This window comes from Tachyglossus aculeatus, chromosome 5, assembly GCF_015852505.1.
Source record: "Tachyglossus aculeatus isolate mTacAcu1 chromosome 5, mTacAcu1.pri, whole genome shotgun sequence".
Classification (NCBI taxonomy): Eukaryota; Metazoa; Chordata; class Mammalia; order Monotremata; family Tachyglossidae; genus Tachyglossus; species Tachyglossus aculeatus.
In genome coordinates, this window is record NC_052070.1 from 50972941 (window position 1) to 50999301 (window position 26361).

Here is a 26361-nt window from a genome sequence, read left to right on the forward strand (position 1 = left end):
AAGCAGTAGGAGAGGGAGGGACTGGGGTAGTGACAGTGGAAGCAAAGTCCCCCTAAGAGACAGGAAATGAAAGAGATAGGGATTCAGTTGATCAAGTAAAAAGAGACTCTAAATTTCCTAAAAATTATTTGGCTGCTTCTGCTGATCTTTCTCAGCAAGGCCTAGTGGATAGAGGACGGGCCTGGGGAGTCAGAAGGACCTGGGTCCAAATTCCAGCTCAGCCACTTGTCTGCTGTGTGACCTTAGACAAGTCACTTAATTTTCCTTTGCCTCAGTTATCTAATCAGTAAAATGGGGATTAAGACTGAGCACCCCATGTGGGACAGGGACTGTGTCCAACCTGATTGGCTTGTATCTATCCGGCACTTATGAACACTGGCATACAGAAGCAGCATGCAGCAGAGTGGCTTAGTGGAAAGAGCATGGGCTCGGGAGCCAGAGGTCATGGCTTCTAATGCCAGCTCTGCCACTTGTCTGCTGTGTGACCTTGGGTGAGTTGCTTAACTTCTCTGTGCCTCAGTTAACTCATCTGTAAAATGGGGATGCAGACTGTGAGCCCCATGTGGGACAACCTGATTATGTTGTATCTACCCCAGTGCTTAGAACAGTGCTTGGCTCATAGTAAGCGTTCAACAAATACCTTCATCATCATACAGTATGTACATACATCATGTACTTACAGTAAGTACATACATCATCATACAAATACCATTAAAAAAAATTAGAGAGAACCTCCATGGGCCCAACAGGACTTTCCTTCTCCACGTTGGAGATGGAGTCCTATCTGGGGTGTTCAGCATGACCAGAGAGAGCAAAGAGGGAAGCTGGGCAGAAGGGATGGGCCATGGGAGGGTGATTCACTAACAACACTGGATCCCAGGCACCAAGGGGAACTCTACCTCATGGACCTGCCCAGCCAAGAGCAGAGTCCAGAATATACAACCCAGGACTCCTGACTCTTCACCCTGCCTGTACCCTGGGCGAGGGCAAGGTCTCCTCCCAGCTCTGGCCTTTGACAGCCCCAGGCCCTGCCCTTTTGGGTCAGGTTCGAAAACTACAATTCCTGGTGTGCACCGTGAGCTGAAAGCTCGTATGCCAATAATAAGAACCATTCATTCATTGAATCGTATTTATTGAGCACTTACTATGAGCAGAGCACTGTACTAAGTGCTTGGGAAGTACAAATCGGCAACATATAGAGACGGTCCCTACCCAACAACAGGCTCACAGTCTAGAAGCGGGGGAGACGGACAAAACAACCCCAAAACGAGTAGTATGGCTTAGTGGGAAGAGCCCGGGCTTGGGAGTCAGAGGTCGTGGGTTCTAATCCCAACTCTGCAATTTGTCAGCTGTATGACTTTGAGCAAGTCACTTCATTTCTCTGGGCCTCAGTTCCCTCATCTGTGAAACAGGTGTTAAGACTGGGAGCCCCACCTGGGGCAACCTGATGACCTTGTATCCCCCCCAGCGCTTAGAACAGTGTTGGGCACATAGTAAGCGCTTAACAAATACCATCATTATGCAAAAAGCATTGTCGCTTAGTGGGAAGAGCCTGGGCTTGGGAGTCAGAGGTCGTGGGTTCTAATTCTGCCTCTGCCACTTGTCAGCTGTGTGACTTTGGGCAAGTCACTTCACTTCTCTGGGCCTCAGTTCCCTCATCTGTAAAATGGGGATTAAGACTGGGAGCCCCACGTGGGACAAACTGATGACCTTGCATCTACCCCAGCGCTTAGAACAGTGCTTGACACATAGTGAGCGCTTAACAAATACCATCATTATTGTCAGCTGTGTGACTTTGGGCAGGTCACCTCACTTCTCTGGGCCTCAGTTCCCTCATCTGGAAAACAGGGATGAAGACTGAGCCCCGTGTGGGACAGCCTGATTCATTCATTCATTCAATTGTATTTATTGAGCGCTTACTGTGTGCAGAGCACTGTACTAAGCACTTGGGAAGTACAAGTTGGCAACATACTGAGCCCCCTCCTTTCTCTCCTCCTCCTCCCCCTCCCAACAGCACCTGTATATATGTATATATGTTTTTACATATTTATTACTCTATTTTATTTGTGCATATTTATTCTATTTATTTTATTTGTACATATTTATTCTATTTATTTAATTTTGTTAATATGTTTTGTTTTGTTGTCTATCTCCCCTTTCTAGACTGTGAGCCCACTTTTGGGTAGGGACTGTCTCTATATGTTGCCAACTTGTACTTCCCAAGCGCTTAGTACAGTGCTCTGCACACAGTGAGTGCTCAATAAATACGATTGAATGAATGAATGAACATATAGAGATGGTCCCTACCCAACAGCGGGCTCACAGTCTAGAAGGGGAAGATTTGATCACCTGATCATATGTGACAACCTAATCACCTTGTAACCTCCCCAGTGCTTGGAACAGTGCTTTGGACATAGCATTTAATAAATGCCATTATTATATTATTATAGAGAAGCAGCGTGGCTCAGTGGAAAGAGCCCAGGCTTTGGAGTCAGTGGTCATGGGTTCAAATCCAGGCTCCGCCAATTGTCAGCTGTGTGACCTTGGGCAAGTCACTTAACTTCTCTGGGCCTCAGTTCCCTCATCTGTACAGCGGGGATTCATTCATTCAATCGTATTTATTCAATCAATCAATTGTATTTATTGAGCGCTTACTGTGTGCAGAGCACTGTACTAAGCCCTTGGGAAGTACAAGTTGGCAACATATAGAGACAGTCCCTACCCAACAGTGGGCTCACAGTCTACAAGGGGGAGACAGAGAACAAAACCAAACATACTAACAAAATAAAATAAATAGAATAGATAGGTACAAGTAAAATAGAGTAATACATATGTACATATATACATATATACAGGTGCTGTGGGGAAGCGTTTAACAGATACCACAATTATTAATACGATTATTATTGAGCGCTTACTGTGTGCAGAGCACTGTACTGTTTGGGAAGTACAAGTTGGCAACATACAGAGACGGTCCCTACCCAACAGTGGGCTCACAGTCTAGAAGGGGGAGACAGAGAACAAAACAAAACATATTAGCAAAATAAAATAGAATAAAAATGCACAAATAAAGTAAATAAATAAGTAGAGTAATAAATACATACAAACAATACGGATATAATACGTATCTCCCTCTCTGTGTCTCTCTCTATATATACACAGGTGAACCCTAGGTCGCAAGCATCCCACAGTATGTATAAACCGGGGATCTGTTCTACACCTTTGACTGGCATGTCCCAGCATATCAATCAATCAATCAATCAATCGTATTTATTGAGCGCTTACTATGTGCAGAGCACTGTACTAAGCGCTTGGGAAGTACAAATTGGCATCACATAGAGACAGTCCCTACCCAACAGTGGGCTCACAGTCTAAAAGGGGGAGACAGAGAACAGAATCAAACATACCAACAAAATAAAATAAGTAGGATAGAAATGTACAAGTAAAATAAATAAATAAATAAATAAATAGAGTAATAAATATGTACAACCATATATACATATATACAGGTGCTGTGGGGAAGGGAAGGAGGTAAGACGGGGGGATGGAGAGGGGGACGAGGGGAGAGGAAAGAAGGGGCTCAGTCTGGGAAGGCCTCCTGGAGGAGGTGAGCTCTCAGCAGGGCCTTGAAGGGAGGAAGAGAGCTAGCTTGGCGGATGGGCAGAGGGAGGGCATTCCAGGCATATGTAAGCTCCACTCCCAATGTGGCAGGAAGGAAAGCTGGTTCCCCCTCCCTGCTCCCATTTCCCCTCACCACTTTTCAGGCCCCTCCTGTCCTGCACCCCCTTTGGGCTAAACTGTGCTGCGTGGGGCCAATTTTTGACCCTTTCCCTTTAAATTCTAATGTTAGTGGTTGTCCAGGCAGCTGCTGCTGCTGCATCTCCCCTACCCCAGGCCCCAGAACCCAGAACCTACCACTTTCCACTCTCAGGGTTGCGATCCTGCTTCCCCACCCGGCCTGGGGCCTCTGTGTCAGACAGACAGACTGGGGTGGGATAGCGACCACGTGCCGTTGGGTTGGTGGGGAGGAACCGCTGCTTTCCCCATCCTGCCCCGATCTGCCGCAGGGCTGCAGAGCTGCAAGCTACCAAATGGGAAGCAGTGGTTAAGGATAGGGGCCGGAGAGGCTGGGAGAAGGTACGGTCCTAGATGCTGTGTTAGGCCCTACTGAGAGCTCACCTCCTCCAGGAGGCCTTCCCAGACTGAGCCCGTTCCTTCCTCTCCCCCTCGTCCCCCTCTCCATCCCCCCGTCTTACCTCCTTCCCTTCCCCACAGCACCTGTATATATGTATATATGTTTGTACATATTTATTACTCTATTTATTTATTTTACCAGTACATATCTATTCTATTTATTTTATTTTGTTAGTATGTTTGGTTTTGTTCTCTGTCTCCCCCTTCTAGACTGTGAGCCCACTGTTGGGTAGGGACTGTCTCTATATGTTGCCAACCTGGACTTCCCAAGCGCTTAGTACAGTGCTCTGCACACAGTAAGCGCTCAATAAATACGATTGATTGATTGATTGATCCCCTCGTCCCCCTCTCCATCCCCCCATCTTACCTCCTTCCCTTCCCCACAACACCTGTATATATGTACGTATGTTTGTACATATTTATTACTCTATTTATTTATTTATTTATTTTACCTGTACATATCTATTCTATTTATTTTATTTTGTTAGTATGTTTGGTTTTGTTCTCAGTCTCCCCCTTTTAAACTGTGAGCCCACTGTTGGGTAGGGACTGTCTCTATATGTTGCCAACTTGGACTTCCCAAGCGCTTAGTACAGTGCTCTGCACACAGTAAGCCTCCTCCAGGAGGCCTTCCCAGACTGAGCCCCTTCTTTCCTCTCCCCCTCGTCCCCCTCTCCATCCCCCCATCTTACCTCCTTCCCTTCCCCACAGCACCTGTATATATGTATATATGGTTGTACATATTTATTACTCTATTTTACCTGTCCATATCTATTCTATTTATTTTATTTTGTTAGTATGTTTGGTTTTGTTCTCCGTCCCCCCGTTTTAGACTGTGAGCCCACTGTTGGGTAGGGACTGTCTCTATATGTTGCAAACTTGGACTTCCGAAGCGCTTAGTACAGTGCTCTGCACACAGTAAGTGCTCAATAAATACGATTGATTGATTGATTGATCCCCTCGTCCCCCTCTCCATCCCCCTCATCTTACTTCCTTCCCTTCCCCACAGCACCTGTATATATGTATATATGTTTGTACGTATTTATTACTCTATTTATTTTACCTGTACATATCTATTCTATTTATTTTATTTTGTTAGTATGTTTGGTTTTGTTCTCCGTCTCCCCCTTTTAGACTGTGAGCCCACTGTTGGGTAGGGACCGTCTCTATTTGTTGCCAACTTGGACTTCCCAAGCGCTTAGTACAGTGCTCTGCACACAGTAAGTGCTCAATAAATACGATTGATTGATTGATTGATCCCCTCGTCCCCCTCTCCATCCCCCCATCTTACCTCCTTCCCTTCCCCACAACACCTGTATATATGTACATATGTTTGTACATATTTATTACTCTATTATTTATTTATTTATTTATTTATTTATTTTACCTGTACATATCTATTCTATTTATTTTATTTTGTTAGTATGTTTGGTTTTGCTCTCTGTCTCCCCCTTTTAAACTGTGAGCCCACTGTTGGGTAGGGACTGTCTCTATATGTTGCCCACTTGGACTTCCCAAGCGCTTAGTGCAGTGCTCTGCACACAGTAAGCGCTCAATAAATACGATTGATTGATTGATCCCCTCGTCCCCCTCTCCATCCCCCTCATCTTACCTCCTTCCCTTCCCCACAGCACCTGTATATATGTTTGTACATATTTATTACTCTATTTATTTATTTTACTTGTACATATCTATTCTATTTATTTTATTTTGTTAGTATGTTTGGTTTTGTTCTCCGTCTCCCCCTTTTAGACTGTGAGCCCACTGTTGGGTAGGGACTGTCTATATGTTGCCAACTTGGACTTCCCAAGCGCTCAGTACAGTGCTCTGCACACAGTAAGCGCTCAATAAATACGATTGATTGATTGATTTTAGACTGTGAGCCCACTGTTGGGTAGGGACCGTCTCTATATGTTGCCCACTTGGACTTCCCAAGCGCTTAGTACAGCGCTCTGCACACAGTAAGCGCTCAATAAATACGATTGATTGATCGTCTTAACTTCTCTGGGCTTCAGTTACCTCATCTGTAAAATGGGGATTGACTGTGAGCCCCCCTGTGGGGCAACCTGATCACCTTGTATCCCCCCCCCAGCGCTTAGAACAGTGCTTTCCACATAGTAAGCTTTTAATAAATGTTATTATTATTATTGTTGTTGTTGTTATTTTATTATTTTAGTAGTAGTATTTCCAGGCCAAACAGGGAGGTCGTGAGGAAGGAGGCCGTGACGCAGCGGTTCTCGGCTCGTCGCGCGCTGATGACGCCGGCGCCATGATGGCGGCGGGACGGCGAAGGTGAAGGTGAGGGGATTTCGGGGTGGGGAGGCTCGCGCCAGCCTGAGGAAAAGGGGGAGGGAGACATTCATTCATTCGTTTATTCATTCATTCATTAGTATTTATTGAGCGCTCACTGTGTGCAGAGCACTGTACTAAGCGTTTGGGAAGGACAGGTTGGCAACAGATAGAGCTCTGGGCCTCAGTTCCCTCATCTGGAAAACGGGGATGAGGACTGTGAGCCCCGTGCGGGACAACCTCATTCATTCATTCAGTCGTATTTATTGAGCGCCTACTGTGTGCAGAGCACTGTACTAAGCGCTTGGGAATAATAATAATGGCATTTATTAAGCGCTTACTCTGTGCAAAGCACTGTTCTAAGCGCTGGGGAGGTTACAGAGTGATCAGGTTGGCCCACGGGGGGCTCGTAGTCTTAATCCCCATTTTACAGATGAGGTAACTGAGGCCCAGAGAAGTGAAGTGACTTGCCCGAAGCCACACAGCTGACAATTGGCAGAGCTGGGACTCGAACCCATGACCTCGGACTCCAAAGCCCGGGCTCTTTCCACTGAACTACGCTGCTTCTCAAGTACAGGTTGGCAACATATAGAGCTCTGGGCCTCAGTTCCCTCATCTGGAAAACGGGGATGAAGATTGTGAGCCTCGTGTGGGACAACCTGATTCATTCAGTCGTATTTATTGAGCGCTCACTGTGTGCAGATCACTGTAGTAAGCGCTTGGGAAGGACAGGTTGGCAACATATAGAGCTCTGGGCCTCAGTTCCCTCATCTGGAAAACGGGGATGAAGACTGTGAGCCCCGTGTGGGGCAACCTGATTCATTCAGTCGTATTTATTGAGCACCTACTGTGTGCAGAGCACTGGACTAAGCGTTTGGGAAGGACAGGTTGGCAATATGTAGAGCTCTGGGCCTCAGTTCCCTCATCTGGATAACGGGGATGAGGACTGTGAGCCCCGTGCGGGACAACCTCATTCATTCATTCAGTCGTATTTATTGAACGCCTACTGTGTGCAGAGCACTGTACTAAGCGCTTGGGAATAATAAAAATGGCATTTATTAAGCGCTTACTGTGCGCAAAGCAGTGTTCTAAGCGCTGGGGAGGTTACAGAGTGATCAGGTTGGCCCACGGGGGGCTCGTAGTCTTAATCCCCATTTTACAGATGAGGTAACTGAGGCCCAGAGAAGTGAAGTGACTTGCCCGAAGTCACACAGCTGACAATTGGCAGAGCTGGGATTCGAACCCATGACCTCGGACTCCAAAGCCCGGGCTCTTTCCACTGAGCTACGCTGCTTCTCAAGTACAGGTTGTACAGGTTGGCAACAGATAGAGCTCTGGGCCTCAGTTCCCTCATCTGGAAAACGGGGATGAGGACTGTGAGCCCCGTGTGGGACAACCTGATTTATTCGATCGTATTTATTGAGCGCTCACTGTGTGCAGAGCACTGTAGTAAGCGCTTGGGAAGGACAGGTTGGGAACATATAGAGCTCTGGGCCTCAGTTCCCTCATCTGGAAGACGGGTATGAGGACTCTGAGCCCCGTGTGGGACAACCTCATTCATTCATTCAGTCATATTTATTGAGCGCCTACTGTGTGCAGAGCACTGGACTAAGCCTTGGGAAGGACAGGTTGGCAACATATAGAGCTCTGGGCCTCAGTTCCCTCATCTGGAAAACAGGGATGAGGACTGTGAGCCCCATGTGGGGCAACCTGATTCATTCAGTCGTATTTATTGAGCACCTACTGTGTGCAGAGCACTGGACTAAGTGTTTGGGAAGGACAGGTTGGCAATATATAGAGCTCTGGGCCTCAGTTCCCTCATCTGGATAACGGGGATGAAGACTGTGAGCCCCGTGTGGGACAACCTCATTCATTCATTCAATCGTATTTATTGAGCGCTCACTGTGTGCAGAGCACTGTACTAAGCGCTTGGGAAGGACAGGTTGGCATCATATAGAGCTCTGGGCCTCAGTTCCCTCATCTGGAAAACGGGGATGTGGACTGTGAGCCCCGTGTGGGACAACCTCATTTGTTCATTCATTCAGTCGTATTTATTGAGCGCTCACTGTGTGCAGAGCACTGGACTAAGAGCTTGGGAAGGACAGGTTGGCATCGTATAGAGTTCTGGGCCCCAGTTCCCTCATCTGGAAAACGGGGATGAAGAATGTGAGCCCCGTGTGGGACAACCTGATTCATTCATTCATTCAGTCATATTTATTGAGCGCTTACTGTGTGCAGAGCACTGGACTAAGCGCTTGGGAAGGACAGGTTGGCAACATATAGAGCTCTGGGCCTCAGTTCCCTCATCTGGAAAACGGGGATGAGGACTGTGAGCCCCGTGTGGGGCAACCTCATTCATTCATTCAGTCGTATTTATTGAGCGCCTGCTGTGTGCAGAGCACTGGACTAAGCCTTGGGAAGGACAGGTTGGCAACATATAGAGCTTTGGGCCTCAGTTCCCTCATCTGGAAAACGGGGATGAGGACTGTGAGCCGCGTGTGGGACAACCTCATTCATCCATTCATTCAGTTGTATTTATTGAGCGCTTACTGTGTGCGGAACACTGTACTAAGCCCTTGGGAAGTACAGGTTGGCAACATATAGAGCCCTGGGCCTCAGTTCCCTCATCTGGAAAACGGGGATGAAGACTGTGAGCCCCGTGTGGGACAACCTCATTCGTTCATTCATTCAGTCGTATTTATTGAGCGCTCACTGTGTGCAGAGCACTGGACTAAGCGCTTGGGAAGTACAGGTTGGCAACAGATAGAGCTGGTCCTTACCCAACAACGGGCTCGCAGTCTAGAAGGGGGAGACAGACAGCAAAACCAAACATGTGGACGGGTGTCAAGTCGTCAGAACAAATAGAATTAAAGCTAAATGTACATCATTAACAAAATAAATAGAGTAGTAAGAATTATAGCTATATGCACATCTAGACTGTGAGCCCACCTTCTAGACTGTGAGCCCGCTGTTGGGTAGGGACCGTCTCTATATGTTGCCAACTTGTACTCCCCAAGCGCTTAATACAGTGCTCTGCACACAGTAAGCGCTCAATAAATACGATTGAATGAATGAATGAATAAAATAGAGTAGTAAGAATTATAGCTATACTTCTAGACTGTGAGCCCGCAGTTGGGTAGGGACCGTCTCCATATGTTGCCAATTTGTACTTCCCAAGTGCTTAGTACAGTGCTCTGCACACAGTAAGCGTTCAATAAATACGATTGAATGAATGAATACGTGCACATCATTAATAAAATAACAGAGTAGTAAATATGTACAAATAGACACCAGTGCTGTGGGGAGGGGAAGTGAGTAGGGCAGAGGGAGGGAGTGGGGGGCGATGTGAGCCCCCTTCTAGTAATAATAATATTATATTATTATATTATTTATTATATTATATAATAAAAATAATAATGGTGGTATTTGTTAAGTGCTTACTATGTACCAGGCACTGGTCTAAGCGCTGGGGTAGATACAAGGTCATCAGGCTGTCCCACGTGGGGCACACAGTCTTCATCCCCATTTTACAGTTGAGGAAACTGAGGCACAGAGAAGTTAGGTGGTTTGCCCAAAGTCACCCAGCTGACAAGTGGCGGACCCGGGATTAGAACCCACGACCTCTGACTCCCAAGCCCGGGCTCCTGCCACTGAGCCATGCTGCTTCTAGACTGTGAGCCCGTTGTCGGGCTCTATATGTTGCCAAATTGTACTTTCCAAGTGCTTAGTACAGTGCTCTGCACACAGGAAGCACTCAATAAATACGAGTGAATGCGTGAATGAATGAGGAGGAGCAGAGAAGGAGGAGGGGACGCCGCCGTTGCCTGGACCTTGGTGGGATAATAATAAAAATAATGATGGCATTTGTTAAGTGCTTCCTATGTGCAAAGCACTGTTTTAAGCGCTGGGGAGGATACAAGGTGATCAGATTGTCCTACGTGGGGCTCACAGTCTTCATCCCCATTTTACAGATGAGGTAACTGAGGCACAGAGGAGTACAGCCTTGGGCACGGGGCAGACCATGCCCCGACAGCCGGCGTCAGGGTGAGGGGGGGTGGTCGTCACCCGGGCTCTGGGTTCCTCCTCCTTTAGCACTCACCGTCTTCTACATGTCTGCCTTTCCACACATTCATTCATTCAGTCGTATTTATTGAGCGCTTACTGTGTGCAGAGCACTGTACTAAGCGCTTGGGAAGTACAAGTTGGCAACATATAGAGACGGTCCCTACCCAACAGTGGGCTCACACACATGTCCCCCTGAATCTCCCCCCAACTTTCTGGTCCTTCCACTCCAAGCAGCATGGCCTAGTGGATAGGGCATGGGCTTGGGGGTCAGAAGGTCCCAGGTTGTTATTATTATTATTATTATTATTATTATTATTATTATTATTATTATTATGGCATTTATTAAGCACTTACTATGTGCAAAGCACCATTCTAAGCACTGGGGAGGTTACAAGGTGATCAGGTTGTCCCCTGGGGGGCTCACAGTCTTCACCCCCATTTTACAGATGAGGTAACTGAGGCACAGAGAAGTTAACTGACTTGCCCAGAGTCACACAGCTGACAAGTGGCGGAGCCGGGATTTGAACCCATGACCTCTGACTCCAAAGCCCATGCTCTTTCCACTGAGCCACGCTGGTTCTCATCCGGGCTCTGCCACGCTGATCTGCCCTGTGACCTTGGGCAAGTCGCTTCATTCTAGAGCTTAGAACAGTGCTTTGCACATAGTAAGCGCTTAATAATTGCCATCACCATCATTCATTCATTCAATCGTATTTATTGTGCGCTTACTGTGTGTATATATACATGTGTATATATATTTATAAATGCCATTATTATTATTATTACTGTGCGCAGAGCACTGGACTAAGCGCTTGGGAAGTACACCTCAGTTACCAGGAAAATGGGGACTGAGACTGGGAGCCTCACGTGGGACAGACTGGGAGCCCGTTGTTGGGTAGGGACCGTCTCTATATGTTGCCGATTTGTACTTTCCAAGCGCTTAGTACAGTGCTCTGCACACAGTAAGCGCTCAGTAAATACGATTGAATGAATGAATGACAGGGATTGTGCCCTAACCGATTTGCTTGCATCTACCCCCGCGCTTAGTACAGTGTTTTAAATATAGTAAGCGTTTAACAAATGCTGTGGTTATTATTATCACTATCCTCTTCCCCCAATCCCATCCCAACTCCTGATCCTTAAGCCCTCCCTCACCCCATGTCTGGGTCCCCCATACCCACCCGCCCCCCCCAAACCCGCCCTTCTCCCGTGCGCTCTCCTCCAAAACACACACACACCCACAACACAGGCAAGCCGCAAACACACGTGAGCATCCACACCCCGGGCAAGTCACCCGCCCTTGGTAAGGGTAAATCACCCCCATTACAAATTGGGATGCCCTCTAGGTACCTTCCCACGGACACACCTAAATTCTCCACCTCTGCCGTCTCGCTCTGGGGTAAGGCGGGAGCACGCTCTCCTCCATGCACATTTTGGATGCGTTCCTATCCTAATCCGGCCTGATGTGCCTTCCAAGTCTCCCGTCAGCCGGTTGACAGCTCCCCCTCTTTCACAGTTTTGGCGAGCGGGTGGATCCGAACTAGCCACTCTCAGACCGGGAAAGCAGAAATCCCACTACTCCAGGACAGCCGGGTTCACGATGCCAACTTTGTGAAAGTCATCCACCGTTTGCAAAGTAAGTTGCCCTTCCTGTAGGCTTCTGGCTTGGTGGCCCTAGTGAGTGGCCCCTGATGTCACCCAGACCCGACCCCTCTGTGAATGACTTCTGTCTTTTTGGGGTTCCCAAAGCTGCAGCTTTTGCTATGGTATTTGCTTAAAAAAAAAAAAAAGCACTTCAACTATGTCATCTTGAGTTTTGGGAGGCTCTCATTATTTAAATAATTCTAGAAATTCTCCTGTTCCCATTCTGTATTTCTCAAAGCATTGCATTCAGAACTCAGATAAGCCTTTTAATTTGTCGGGAGACCCTTGCAACAATGCATATTTAAGGTGTTTTTTTTCTTTTTCTTTTCTGCGCTTTCCTGGCTTCTGTTCACGGACATGCTTATCCATTCTCTGCAGCCTTTGTTTCCTGACCATAGCTGGAAGGAACTGGCCGGTCCTTTCTGGCTTCTTCACTGTACATTTTTGTTTTTTTTTTTTAATTTCTCAGCTTCTCCTTCTCTGTGCCATTTGTGTTGGCGGACCCTCGCACGTGGATCCTTTTAATTTTCTCCTGCTAGAAGTTGCTGTACCTAAACTAGGGTAAGGAAATGGTGTGGATTCAAGGCTGCATGTTTCACACTGGAACTCTGCTGAGACCGAGACTCTGAGCAGGTCTCACCTGATAGCCGTGGGGCAGGACGGGATGAGAGGGAGGCGTGCTCAGTGGGGCACTTTTGCATCAATTTTTCTACAAAATTTTGTTAAAGGGGTCATCTTGCAAGGTTGAAACTGAACTTTGGTGATAAGCAAACTGTATTTTTCAAACAGTTCCCTTTTTTTAAATGGTATTTGTTAAGCACTTACTGTGTGCCAGATACTGAACTGAGTGCTGCGATAGATGCAAGCTAATCACATTGAACATGGTCCATATCCCACATGGGGCTCCCAGTCTTAATCCCCATTTTACAAATGAGGTAACTGAAGCCCAGAGAATAAGTAATAATTATGGTATTTGTTAAGCACATACTGTGTGCCAGGCACTGTACTAGGTGCCGAGGTTGATACAAGCAAATTGGGTTGGATAGCCCCGCATAGGGCTCACAATCTTATTCCCCATTTTATGGATGAGGTAATTGAGGCACAGAGAAGTGAAGTGATTTGGCCAAGGTCACAGAGCAGACGAGTGGCAGAGCTGGGATTAGAACCCCGGTTCTTCTGACTCTCGGGCCGGTTCTCTATTCACTAGGTTACGAACACAGGAATGGAAAAGTGGTCATCCGAACAGGGTTTTAGACTTCAGGAGTGAAAGACATCAGTCCAGTTGACATGCTGTCCTCCATCTTCTGGCCTCGGAGTTATAGTCAGTCAGAATCTTCAGCTCAGGCATGTAAATTCTCAGGCCTGTGGTAAATATCCCAGTCAGAAGGTGGGACCTTGGATTCCCAGGGAGGAGCAGTCCATCTCTGACTTTCCCCTTCTCTTCCTCCTCCTCCTCCTCCTTTTGTTGGGATGAGAGAGAACCAGGTGCTGGCATTCCAGAGATGATGGAAGAAAGTGGGGTGCTATTTGTTTTTCATGTGTTCCTGTGGGGTGGCGATTGATTATCTCGTTTTTTCCCCAGTACTTAACCTATCACGGTGCACATAGTCAGTGCCTATAAGACTGGCTGTGTTCTGTCTCTTGCTTTTTGTGCTGCTTCTGTTTGAATTCTAGATGGTAAAGAGGATGTTGGAATGATTCATGAAATGTTGGCTCCCACGGGGTCAGGCAAAGAACTGTTTGCTGCTAGGGAAAAGGACTGTTCCTAGGCAAGAATGAGAAGGGGGCTTTGGCTCTTACCTGGAGGAACCACAAAATCCTAGGCACGTATGTGCCGAGCGGCCAGGGTTAAACCATACGTAGGGTGTGGACTAGGGGATCCTTGGAGCCCCCTCTAGACTGTACTCCCCCTCTAGACTGTAAACTCGATTGGATTGGGAATGAGTCTTACATTGTACTCTCCTAATAAGATCGACTGGCTGACTGGCTTGAAGGGAGGGACGTGGGAAAGCAGAGACTTGGGAAAGTGGGACAGGAAGCTGGCTCGAAAGTGAAAGCTTGGGAGGGCAAGTTCCAGCCCAGCTGCTTTCCAGATCGGCAGCACAGCAACTGGGTCCATGAGTCTGTGAGTCTTCTAACTTCCACCCAATATTTTCCTGGATCGTTTACTTAGTTTACTGGGTACTCGGTTACCCAAACTCCCCTTGGATCCTCCAGGATCTAGACAATATGAGTTTCCAGGATTAGGAATCTTTTCTTCTAAACTCCTGCCTGTTCTTGGTGGAGTCTCCAGGGGCTTGGTCTCCAACCCCATGGAGTGGAACAGATTGTTTTTGTTGTTCATGTTTGGTTCTGTTCTCTGTCTCCCCCTTTTAGACTGTGAGCCCACTGTTGGGTAGGGACTGTCTCTATGTGATGCCAATTTGTACTTCCCAAGCGCTTAGTACAGTGCTCTGCACATAGTAAGTGCTCAATAAATACGATTGATTGATTGATTGTTCAGCAAATGGAAGTTGATTCAGGCTCGGGAAAGCCTAACACAAGAAAAACCCCAGCTACGATTTGCCTGGAGTCCCACCTCTCCAAAGATTAAGGATGGGTGGAGAAGTCTGGGGTGATGTGCCATGGACATTCTTATGGGAAGGAAGGCAGTACCTTGCAGGTCCACCCACCCCCTTCCCTCCAGTGAGCCAGCTTTCTTATCCATTCGCGTGGCGCTTACTGCAGTTCTCAGTGCCGGCCCTGCCCTGTTTTACTGTTTCCCTGGCTTCCGGGTGTGGCGTGCCTGATGACTAGGGCAGTGAGGAAAAAGCTGCCGAAATAGGACAAGTCTTTTGAGATTTTTCGGACCGGTAGGCTGCCCTCCTTCCCTCGGGCCTTGAGAATTTGGGGGAGGCTGAAATGAAGTAATCGGGTATCTGTAGACCATTTCATCTCTAAGGTGGGTGTTACCGTCTTAGTGTCACTCCTGGTTTTCCAGTCTTAGGCAGAGTGGATGGAATCGCTCTTTGCTGTTGAGATACAGGATTGTGGCTGGGGATACTGTTTGTTCCGTCTCAAATCTCTGGAGTCCTAGTGACTGACGCTCAAATGCCAGCTAGTAATTCTAACTCCTTTTGGCTCTGTAGACTGCAGAACGCAAGAAGAATTTCAGGAGCTCATAGGTCAGCTTGGTATACACCCACTTTTCCACTGCACAAATGTCCAGAGCCCCCGGTCTCACTCACTTGAAGCGTTTAACAATCTGTCAAAGAAGCTGCAGTCTTTCACCAAGCTTCCTCCGCAGGCCTTAGTACTTCATAAAGGGAAATTAGCGGAGTGTGTGGCACCCGTGAGCCACTGAAAGGCCAAGTGATGGACACGGGATCCCATAAGAGCTGATAGTAGAGTCTGCAGTGGAATTCCTCGCTCTGTGTTGATGAAGGGTGGAAAATAATTCCATTTCGGTGTCTACAGCTCCTCTTCCAAAATGCTTCAAATGCTCTCACGTCCCATATCTCATTTGCACTCATGAAGTCCTTGTGAGGTCTGGGGTCAGGGAGCAGGAAGGACACCCCCCCCCCCCCCCCCCCCGTTTTAGTAATTAAGGAAGTTGGGCCTGGAAAGGTGAGTGACTTGTCTGAGACCTCACAGCAAATTAGACAATCAGTCAGTGGTACTTCTTGAACAATTACTATGTGCACAGCACTGTATTAGGCCCTTGGAAGCATATAATAATAATGATGGCATTTGTTAAGCCCTTACTATGTGCAAAGCACTGTTCTAAACTGCCGGGGAGGATATAAGGTGATCAGGTTGTCCCACATGGGGCTCACAGTCTTAATCCCCATTTTACAGATGAGGTGACTGAGGCCCAGAGAAGTTAAGTGACTTGCTCAACGTCACACAGCTGACAAGTGGCGGAGCTGGTATTAGAACCCATGACCTCTGACTCCCAAGCCCGGGCTCTTTCCACTGAGCCACGCTGCTTCTCTATGCATGTGACAGAACAGAGGTGATAGAGGTGATAGACGCGTTCCCTGCCCTCAAGAAGCATAGTCTAGAAGAATAGCGTACAGAGTAAGGTCAGTAGTAAGGTTGGGATTTGGACTCAGGTTTCCTGACTCCAGCCCAGAGCTCTGGCGGAGCTGATTTAAAGACCCTCCTCTCTCTCCTGCGGATAAACCTCAATAGCCTCATTCCCCTGAATGATGTCTAGGTCAAGGAACAGAATCGTAACGGTTTAAAGAGAGAGTCGCCCCCCAGCTCCGTGTTCAAGACCGCGGGGCAATGTCCGATTCTAGTCTGCTGCAGTATTAAGTCACGCGTTTACCTGAAGAGCTCTCTTCTGCCTCGCCAAGGATGCCTAATTTGTGTTTTTCCTCCCACAGAGCAATGTCCCTACTCTTCTCTCGCTCCAAGTTCATAGTTGCCACAAAGAAGGATAAGAGACACATGGCTGAGGTGACTGCTTCTCCTCTCAAGCATTTTGTCACCGCCAAGAAGAAAATCAATGGCATCTTTGAGCAGCTGGGAGCCTACATCGAGGAGAGCGCAACGTTTTTAGAAGGTGAGACGGGTCCCCGACTGGATGAAACTGAGAGCGGGGTTGGTTGGGCGCTCGGGCTCGGGACGGTGTGAGACGGGACGGTCCCTGTTGTCCTGGAGCTGGTGAACTCTGGTCCTTAAGGGAGCCCTGGAAGATTCCCTGCCGGGGTTCGGCGTTTCAGGACATTACGGAGTTGCCGGCCCCGTTTCCTTCCCTCGTTCACCCGTCCTAGAGCCCCCAGGGTGATGATCTTCTTGCAGAGGGCACTTGATCACTTCGGTTGGTTGACCCTTTGGCTTTAAAGGTGAGTGGGAAACAGTGAGTCATCTGCCCTATTAGGAGCATCTACAGAGCAGCAGCTCCAGCTCTTGGCACCAAGATAAGAGGCTCCGAGGACCGTGTCCTCGGACGGAGTACTCGGCAACTCCGAGGGGTGAGAGTGGGGAGAATATGGTTGCAGTCCCAGTCTGCTGGAGCCCGGGAACTCCTGCTTCTGAGGTTAATTCCAGATTAATTCCAGGCAGGAGAAGGCCCGGAAGCACCTTGGAGGAGCAGGGCTGGGCCTGCTTGGGCTTTATGTCTGTGAACACAGCCCCCCCCCAATGCTGTGCTGAGGCCCAGCCTCCCTGAGCCCCCAAACTCTCATTCAACCACAGCTAGCCCTCCGTGGCAACTGGGCCCAGCCCTCCCAGGGCTGTCATGCATGCTTGACCCTGTCAGGGTTTCCCAGCTCCGTGCACTGCTATTGAAAAGCAGTGTTTCCTCTCTAACATCTGGCTTTCAGCCAGAATTTGTTTTTCTCCCTTCCCCTTCTCTCTCCCTCCCTCCAAGAATACGGCAGTATAGTCGTTAGACTCTTAGGGGTTGGCCAGCTCTGACGGTTCAGAGATTCCTCCCTCCACTTCTACCTCCTAGAGTTGCAAAGGTCAAAGGGAAAAGCAGTTGATGAAGGAAGGAGGCCACTTTAACCGTTGGGAGAGCTGGCAATTGCCCAGAGCTTTCTGCGGCTCCGCCCTCTCTGCTTGAGTCTAAAAAAAAGCCATGAGGCAGGCAGGGCTGCGGGCAAGCAGGCTCGGGTGTGGGTGGGAAGGGAGCCACCTTTGCCTGGAGTGGCCTCAGGTTTCCACTACCCAAGGCCCAGCCTGTTGACTCGTTCAGTGAATCACTCTATGGGGAGGATGATGAGAGGCGAGTGCCAAGATCAGTTCTGCCCAAGGTCAGTGGTTTCCTAGTCCCGACAGTCCTGTTTCCTCTGGTTAAAGTTTTGGAAAGGCCCAGGAGAGCCCGTCAGCTCCAAGGCAGGGAACCCTCCAGACACGAGGTAAGAAGCGGCCCATCACCATACCTTCGGAGGAAGTTCCAGGAAGCAGGAAAACTTGGTCTTCCTTTTCTAACTCAGATGCTGATGTGTTAGCGGCAGTGACATCATCGTAATAATAATAATTGTGGTATTTGTTAAGTGCAGCTTATGTGTCAGGTGCATCCCACCTTGTGCCTCAATTTCCCGTCTCCTAAAATAGAGATGATTCTCCTTGGTGGTCATCTACCTCACAGGGTAGTTAGGGCTGATGAGTCTTAAGAAGAAGAATTGCGGTATTTGCTAAGCGTTTACTATGGACCATGTGCGCAGGTAGATACAAGATACATCCATGTGAGCAGGTAGATACATCCCCCCCCTTTTAGACTCCCCCCACCCCCTTTTAGACTGTGAGCCCACTGTTGGGTAGGGACTGTCTCTATATGTTGCCAACTTGTACTTCCCAAGCGCTTAGTACAGTGCTCTGCACACAGTAGGCGCTCAATAAATTCGATTGATGATACAAGATAATCAGGTCGGACCTATAATTGTAAAGAACCTCCCCCCTCTCAGTAACCCCAAGTTATTGATAGAAAGTGTCTTTGGGTACTGTCTGGATCATCTGATGTTGGCTTAGAAAACGATCCCGCGAATAGCATTTTCTTTCCTTTAGACACCTACAGGAATGTCGAGCTTGACCCCGTCACCACTGAAGAACAGGTACTGGAGGTCAAAGGTTACCTGTTAAAAGTGAGCAGCATCAGGGAAGTGTTGGCCCGGCGGCACATGAAAGTGGCCTTTTTTGGCAGGTGAGCATCACGCTCTGGATGACGCGTGTGAGGTGAGACCTTTTGAGAGATCCAGTCTCACTGTTTACCAAGGAGGACCGCATTCGGTGTGGGGCTGTGTTTTAAGGGGATTGAAGAGAAATTGGCAAAGGACAATGGAAATGAAGCAGGGGATTGAAAAGCAAACCCTAACGAGAAAACTGGGGGAGTGTGAAGACAGAAAACAGGATTTTTTTTTTAACATTCCTTGGGCTCATTGTGAGTAGGGAATGTGTCTACCAATTCTACGGTATTATTCTCTTCCAAGCACCTAGTACAGTGCTCGACATATAGTAAACAGTAAATACTACTGATTGATCGATTTGGGCGAGGTAGTTAATGTGGATCAGTGGATGCTTGGTGGACTCTGGAGGATACAGGAGTGCCAAAAGACAACCATGGACTCTCTTTCCCTAGAAAATTGAAGAAAAGCACGGGCCTGGGAGTTAGGGGACTTGGGTCTGCCTGCTCTGTGGCCTTTGGCAAGTCCTTAACTCCCTGCTACCTCAGTTAACTCATCTGTAAAATGGGAATTCACTATTCGTTCTCTGTCCCCCTTAAACCGTGAACCCCGGGTGGGACAGGGACCATTTCTGACCTGATTATCCTGTATCTACCCCAGCACTTAGTTCAGGCCTTGGCAGATAGTAAGCGCTTAACAAGTACCACGGTTATTATTATCGTCATTATTAAGTTCAGTTCTGTCTAGAGACAATCAATCGTATTTATGAGCCATCACCATGTGCAGAGCACTGTACTAAGCTCTTGGGAGAGTACATTATAATGGAGTTGGTAGGCATGTTCCCTGCCCACAAGGAGCTTACATTCTAGAGACAGAGGAATAGATTTGAGTTCCAGCAGACACCTGTAGCTTCGGGAATATAATAGAGGCTGGAGGTGAAGCATCTCCCCAGCAGTCACCGCTGATCCTGTGGTTTAATTTCACTGTGAGCTCGGGGTATTATTTATTTGAGTGTCTGTCTCCCTTTGCAGACTGTGAGCTGCCGTCAACTCCTGTCGTTCTCTCCCAAGCACCTAGTATAGTGCTCGGCACCCAGATAGCGCTCAGTAAATAATAATAATAATGATAGCATTTATTGAGCGCTTACTATGTGGAAAGCACTGTTCTAAGCGCTGGGGAGGTTACAAGGTGATCAAGTTGTCCCAAGGGGGGGCCCATAGTCTTAATCCCCATTTTACAGATGAGGCACAGAGAAGTTAAGTGACTTGCCCAAAGTCACACAGCTGGCAATTGGCAGAGCCGGGATTTGACCCTATGACCTCTGAACCCAAAGCCCGTGCTCTTTCCACTGAGCCACGACGGATGGATCGAGAAAGAGGTGGGCAGCTGCCACACTGAAGGGCTGTGCTGACATTTGTTTCCCTTTAGGACAAGTAATGGAAAAAGCACTGTGATCAACGCCATGCTATGGGACAAAGTCCTCCCCTCGGGGATTGGACATACCACCAACTGCTTCCTGCGGGTGGAGGGCACCGATGGCCACGAAGCCTTCCTACTCACGGAAGGCTCAGAGGAGAAAAAGAGCGTCAAGGTGACTGTCATCTCTAGAGTGGGGTCCGGGGGCTTCCGGCACCCTTGGCACTGCCCCTGGATCAAGCGTCTGGCCAATGGGACAATTGCCGTTCATCCCACTCCTTTGCGGAGACAGATTAGACCGTTAGTACAAGTGTACAGTGTTCTGCACGCAGTGAACTCCCAACACCATTCACTGACCGATCAATCCCCCACTGTCGCGGATCTGAAGGGACAAGTCCCTGCTGTCATTTAATACTCATTCTTTGCCCCCGCCCCCATCCCTGGAAACTCGGGTGAGGGAGAATAGGTTGGGTGGAAAGATTGAGCGTGAGAGAGGGAAAGTTTAATCATGCCCAGCTGTAATCCTGCTTTCTTGGGTGCTCAGAAAATATTCATCGACTAAAATTAACGCCCCCTCCCCTTTATAGTCTTGCCATCCTAAGGCCACCTCAGCACTCATTTTTTTTTTGTTTCTTTTATTATTCATTCTCTTGAGTCTAGATTTCCACCTCTTCTCTCTCACCTGTTGGTGCTTACGGCCTACACGTTTGCACTCTAAGCAGCAGTGTGGCTTAATGGAAAGAGCACGAGCTTGGGAGAGGACATGGGTTCAAATCCCGGCTCCGCCACTTGTCTGCTGTGTGACCTTGGGCAAGTCACTTAACTTCTCTGTCCCTCAGTTACCTCGTCCGGAAAGTGGGGTTTAAGACTGTGAGCCCCAGGTGGGACAGGGACTGTGTCCGATCCTGTTTGTGTCCATCCCAGTGCTTAGTACAGTGCCTAGAACAGAGTACGCCCTTAACAGATGCCGTCATTATGGTTATTATTATTATAAGTCTAATTTTGCACATCATTTCTCTAAGGAACAGTTAAAGGACCGGGAGCCCCTAGTTCTCAGGGCGTCACCCTTAAGTCATTTGACTTCTCCGTTCCCCACGCGCCCCCTTCTCAGGTTGGGTGTGACATGCTTTGAGATCGTCACAAAGGGACTCCGTCTTTGGAGAAAGCTGTGCTTGGTTGCAGGGCCGGTTCTGGCTCTCTTTAGCATCTTTCTCTCTCCCCCCCCATCCCCGGCCACCTCGTGTGTAGACTGTGAACCAGCTGGCCCACGCTCTCCACCAGAACGAGCTCCTGAATGCCGGCAGCCTGGTCAGTGTGATGTGGCCCAACTCCAAGTGTTCCCTCCTCAAAGACGACCTGGTTCTGATGGACAGGTGAGAGACGGCCCATTTTCACACCACCCTACAGCCGGGGGATTTCCGGGAGCCCTCGCTGAAGGGGCAGGGACAACTGGAGGGTGACTCAGCGGGGGATCTGAAAAAAGGGTCTCCCAAAGTGGAGGGGCTCGTTCTCCTTGGTGGCTGGGTGTGACCAGAGTGCATTGGTGTCCGTGACCTTCGATAGTGAAAGGCAGCACCGTTACTGTAGGTCATAATTTGAATATTTCATTGAAATTCTCATTTCCCCCCCCACAGACAGCTCTTGCTAAAGCCTGGCCTAATATTTTCGGTCCCTGACCCTGAGCTTTTCTGCATGGCTGACCTGCAGTATTTGGCCACTGCTCCCTCCGTCCCCAGAGAAAGACCCCTGTTCACACTGCAGTACTGTACATTTCCAAGCGCTTAGTCCAGTGCTCTGTATACAGTAAGCACTCAATATGTACAATTGATTGATGGCAGTTTTTCCCTCTCGCCTCTTGGGTCGCCTTCAGCCCAGGGATTGACGTCACCACGGAGCTGGACAGCTGGATCGACAAGTTCTGCTTGGACGCTGACGTGTTTGTGCTGGTGGCCAACTCGGAATCCACCCTGATGCAGACGGTAACCCCCCCGCCCCGCCGCCAAGTGTCCCCGGGGTGGATTCGGGGGTCGACCGTAGCTCAGCCCCCCCCCGAACCCTGAATTCCTCTGTTTAGGAGAAGCAGTTCTTCCACAAGGTGAGCGAACGCCTGTCTCGCCCCAACATCTTCATCCTCAACAACCGTTGGGACGCCTCTGCCTCGGAGCCGGAGTACATGGAAGAGGTTGGTGTTGCTTTGCTCGGCGTTGCCCGTTAGAGCAGAGGGAACAGCTGCCTGTTTGGAAGGGATCGGTTCCCCAGAGACCCCCAGGAAGTACAGAGTGATGGGTTGGGGCCCGGCTGGGGATTGCAGCCACCTGCCATGATAGCATTCCGGGCTGGGGAATGGGGAAACAGGCCTGAAAATTAGCAGTCTCCCAGCAGAGACCCCTTAGCCTCCGCCAAGGGTCCCAAGGTTTTTCCTGCCATCCAACCCAAATGTCTCCCGCCTGAGTTCACCCTGACTCCTCTTCCCCACTCTAGGTGGGCACCCACCCAACGCTCACACACATGACCACTACCATGGCCGCAGAGAAGACGGTAAAGCCAAACTACCTCAAAACCCACACTTGCATATCTTCTCGTGCTCGGATGTCAGCAAAGGGGCGTCCCCCAGTCCAATACTTCCTCCGGCTCGTCAGCCTCGGGAAGGGCTTTGTTAACTGCTTTCCAGCCCATGCTGGCTTTTTCACATTGCTGCGGATGAAACAGTTCCTTTTCCCCCCTTCTCTCCCAAATCCTCCATTTCAGCAGTAGTGTACTTGAAGTCCAAGCCGCAATCGCTTCTCCAATTGATCCCTTAAAATCTCGGCAGAAAGCCCAGCTTGTAGGAATCGGAGCAGGAAATAGGAAGAGGCTGGTGGCGGTTGGGGGAAGGATCGAAGAGCTGAGAGTTTTCTGACCATTCGTTCATTCAGTCGTATTTTTTGAGCGCTTACTGTATGCAAAGCACTATACTAAGCAGTTGGGAGAGTACAAGAGAAGCAGCCTGGCTCAGTGGAAAGAGCCCAGGCTTTGGAATCAGAGATCATGGATTCAAATCCCGATTCCACCAATTGTCAGCTGTGTGACTGGGCAGTCACTTAACTTCTCTGGGCCTCAGTTCCCTCATCTGTAAAATGGGGATGAAGGGCTGTGAGCCCCTGGTGGGACAACCCGATCACCTTGTAACCTCCCCAGCACTTAGAATAGTGCTTTGCACATTGTAAGCGCTTAATAAATGCCATCGTTATTATTGTTACAATATAACAACAGACACATTCTTGCCCACAACGAACACACAGTTTAGAGGGGGAGACAGACATTAATGTAAATAAATAAATTACAGATATATGCGTGGCTCAGTGGAAAGAGCACGGGCTTTGGAGTCAGAGGTCATGGGTTCAAATCCCGGCTCCGGCAATTGTCAGCTGTGTGACTTTGGGCAAGTCACTTAACTTCTCTGGGCCTCAGTTACCTTATCTGTAAAATGGGGATTCAGACTGAGCCCCCCGTGGGACAACCTGATCACCTTGTAACGTCCCCAGCGCTTAGAACAGTGCTTTGCACCTAGTAAGCGCTTAATAAATGGCATCATTATTATTATTATTATTCATTCAATTGTATTTATTGAGTGCTTCCTGTGTGCAGAGCACTGTACTAAGCGCTGTGCTTCTTGCTTTCTCAGTTGGGCAAGATAGGAGCTCTCTCTCTCCGGGGCAGCGCTCTCTCGTCCGTGTTTCTGGTAGGGTGCTGGCCAGCGTGGGGTCTGTCCCGGGACGGTGGGCTCTGAGCGGTTTTTTGGGGCTCGGAGCCGTGATGGCAGGCGACTCACGCTTGTTGGGCTCCCAGGTCCGGCGGCAACACATGGAGCGTTGTACCAGCTTCCTGGTGGATGAGCTCGGGGTCGTGGATCGAGCGCAGGCGGGCGACCGTATCTTCTTCGTGTCCGCAAAGGAAGTGGTGAACGCCAGGATCCAGAAAGCTCAAGGAATGCCAGAGGGAGGTAATAAGAATAAGAACAGCCCCGAAGATTGTATTATCTTCCCTGGGACCCCTCGGTCGGTTGTGTCGTTTATCGAATGCCTTACTAAGGGCCGAGCGCCTGGGTGACTACAGCGTGGCTCAGTGGAAAGAGCGCGGGCTTTGGAGTCCGAGGTCATGGGTTCAAATCCTGGCTCCGCCACTTGTCAGCTGTGTGACTTTGGGCAAGTCACTTAACTTCTCTGGGCCTCAGTTCCCTCATCTGTAAATTGGGGATTAAGACTGTGAGCCCCCCGTGGGACAACCTGCTCACCTTGTAACCTCCCCAGTTCTTAGAACAGTGCTTTGCACATAGCGCTTAGTAAATGTCATCGTTATTATTATTACTAAATAAATCAATTCAGACCCATCCCTTTTTTTCCCAGTGGTATTTGTTAAAGCGCTCGTGATGTGCCAGGCGCTATTCTAAGTGTTGGGGTAGTTACAGAGTAATCAGGTTGGACACAGTCTCCGTCCCACATGGGACTCACAGTCTTAATCCCCATTTTACGGATGAGGTATCCGAGGCACAGAGAGGGGAATTGATCAAGGTCACACAACAGATAAGTGGCGGAGCTGGAATTAGAACCCAGCTCCTTAAGACTCCCACGCCCTTGCTCTATCCACTAAGCCAATCACAAGGATCCATGGGAGCATTGAGGAGCTAGGAATCAGTAGGAAAGGAAATAGCCGGGGAAGGTGACCAGTTTAAACAGCCCCTGGAAGGGGGCTGTTTTGATGTTCTTTCCTGCTCCAGGTGTAGTTTTTGATTTCAAACCACGGAATCCCCCTGCTTTCCTCCCCCCCGGCAGCCTGACGCTTCTAAAGCCTCCAAGTTTGCGGGTTCTGACCTCTGGTGGGTCTGGTTCCCATGGTGGTGGGCGGGTAGGGGGAAGCTCCTTTGGACATGGGCCTCCCCTGCACCCACAGCTCATGAGGCTGTGCAGGCTCGTTGTCTGTGGAGGAGCAGTGTGGCCCAGTGAAAAGAGCACGCGTCTGGAAGTCTAGGGGATTTGGGTTCTAATCCCAGATCTGCCTGCTGTGTGGCATTGGGCAAGTCATTTAATGCTCTGGGTCTCAGTTCCTTCATCTGTAAAATGGGGATTCAGTACCTGTTCTCTCTCCTACCTCGATTGTAAGCCCATGCGGAACAGGGCCTCTGTCCAACCTGATTAACTCGTATCTACCCCAGCACTTAAGAAGAAGGCCTGACACATAAAAAGTACTTAACTAGTAGAGAAGCAGAGTGGCTCAGTGGAAAGAGCCTGGGCTTCGGAGTCAGAGGTCATGGGTTCAAATCTCGGCTCCGCCACGTGTCAGCTTTGTGACTTTGGGCAAGTCACTTCTCTGGGCCTCAATTCCCTCATCTGTAAAATGGGGATTAAGACCGTGAGCCCCACGTGGGACGACCTGATCGCCTTGTACCCTCCTCAGCGCTTAGAACAGTGCTTTGCACATAGTAAGCCCTTAATAAATGCCATCATTATTATTATTATTATTACTGTCATTATTATCATTATTACTCTTCTGAGTCCTGGCTCTTAAGCAAAGAGAATCCTTGAGCAAACCATCCTTCCCTTCACAGCCCTCAAAACTGAGGAAAGGGGTTGACTAGCCAAAAATTTCCTCTTACTGGCACTTGGGGAAGAACTTTTCTGTGCATAGGGAAGCACCGGGCACAGTGGATAGAACACAGGCCTGGGAGTTGGAAGGTCATGGGGTTTAATCCCTGCCCTTCCACTTGTCTGCTGTGTGGGCTTGGGCAAGTCACCTCACTTCTCTGTGCCTCAGTCACCTCACCTGTAAAATGGGGATTGAGGCTGTGAGCCCCATGTGGGACAACCTGATTACCTTGTATCCACCCTGGCGTTCAGTACAGGCCTGGCGCAAAGGAAGCACTTAACAAATGCCATTATTATTATTGTGATTATTGTTGTGGTGCTTGAACCTAGCCAGTTAACGTACTGTCCTTCTAGGAGGTGCTCTTGCGGAGGGATTTCAAGTGAGAATGTTCGAGTTCCAGAATTTTGAGAGGAGATTCGAGGTGAGCTTTCTGTTTCAAACACTCACAGTCAGGCGACCTTCTCCCTCTCCCCAGCTCATGTCCCGCAGCTCAGGAGGGCCATCAGGGACCTTGACC

General features: G+C 48.9%; 1 protein-coding gene across 4 annotated transcripts in view; it reads left to right on the top strand.

Annotated features, from left to right (window-relative positions):
- The first annotated feature begins 6407 nt into the window (after window positions 1-6407).
- Window positions 6408-26361, top strand: part of MFN2 (mitofusin 2) — a 34025-nt gene continuing 14071 nt past the window's right edge. For 2 of the 4 annotated variants that reach the window (XM_038746229.1, XM_038746232.1), the window contains exons 1-10: window positions 6408-6492; window positions 12065-12184; window positions 16563-16741; window positions 18691-18826; window positions 20235-20397; window positions 21471-21595; window positions 22093-22201; window positions 22297-22404; window positions 24051-24204; window positions 26198-26265. In XM_038746229.1, coding sequence (XP_038602157.1) covers window positions 16567-16741; window positions 18691-18826; window positions 20235-20397; window positions 21471-21595; window positions 22093-22201; window positions 22297-22404; window positions 24051-24204; window positions 26198-26265 — 1038 coding nt within the window. In that variant the 5' untranslated portion in view covers window positions 6408-6492; window positions 12065-12184; window positions 16563-16566. Of the gene's footprint in view, window positions 6493-7772; window positions 7790-12064; window positions 12185-12661; window positions 12754-16562; window positions 16742-18690; window positions 18827-20234; window positions 20398-21470; window positions 21596-22092; window positions 22202-22296; window positions 22405-24050; window positions 24205-26197; window positions 26266-26361 lie in introns of those variants that run through there. The other 2 variants (XM_038746231.1, XM_038746230.1) reach the window with 2 other exon arrangements.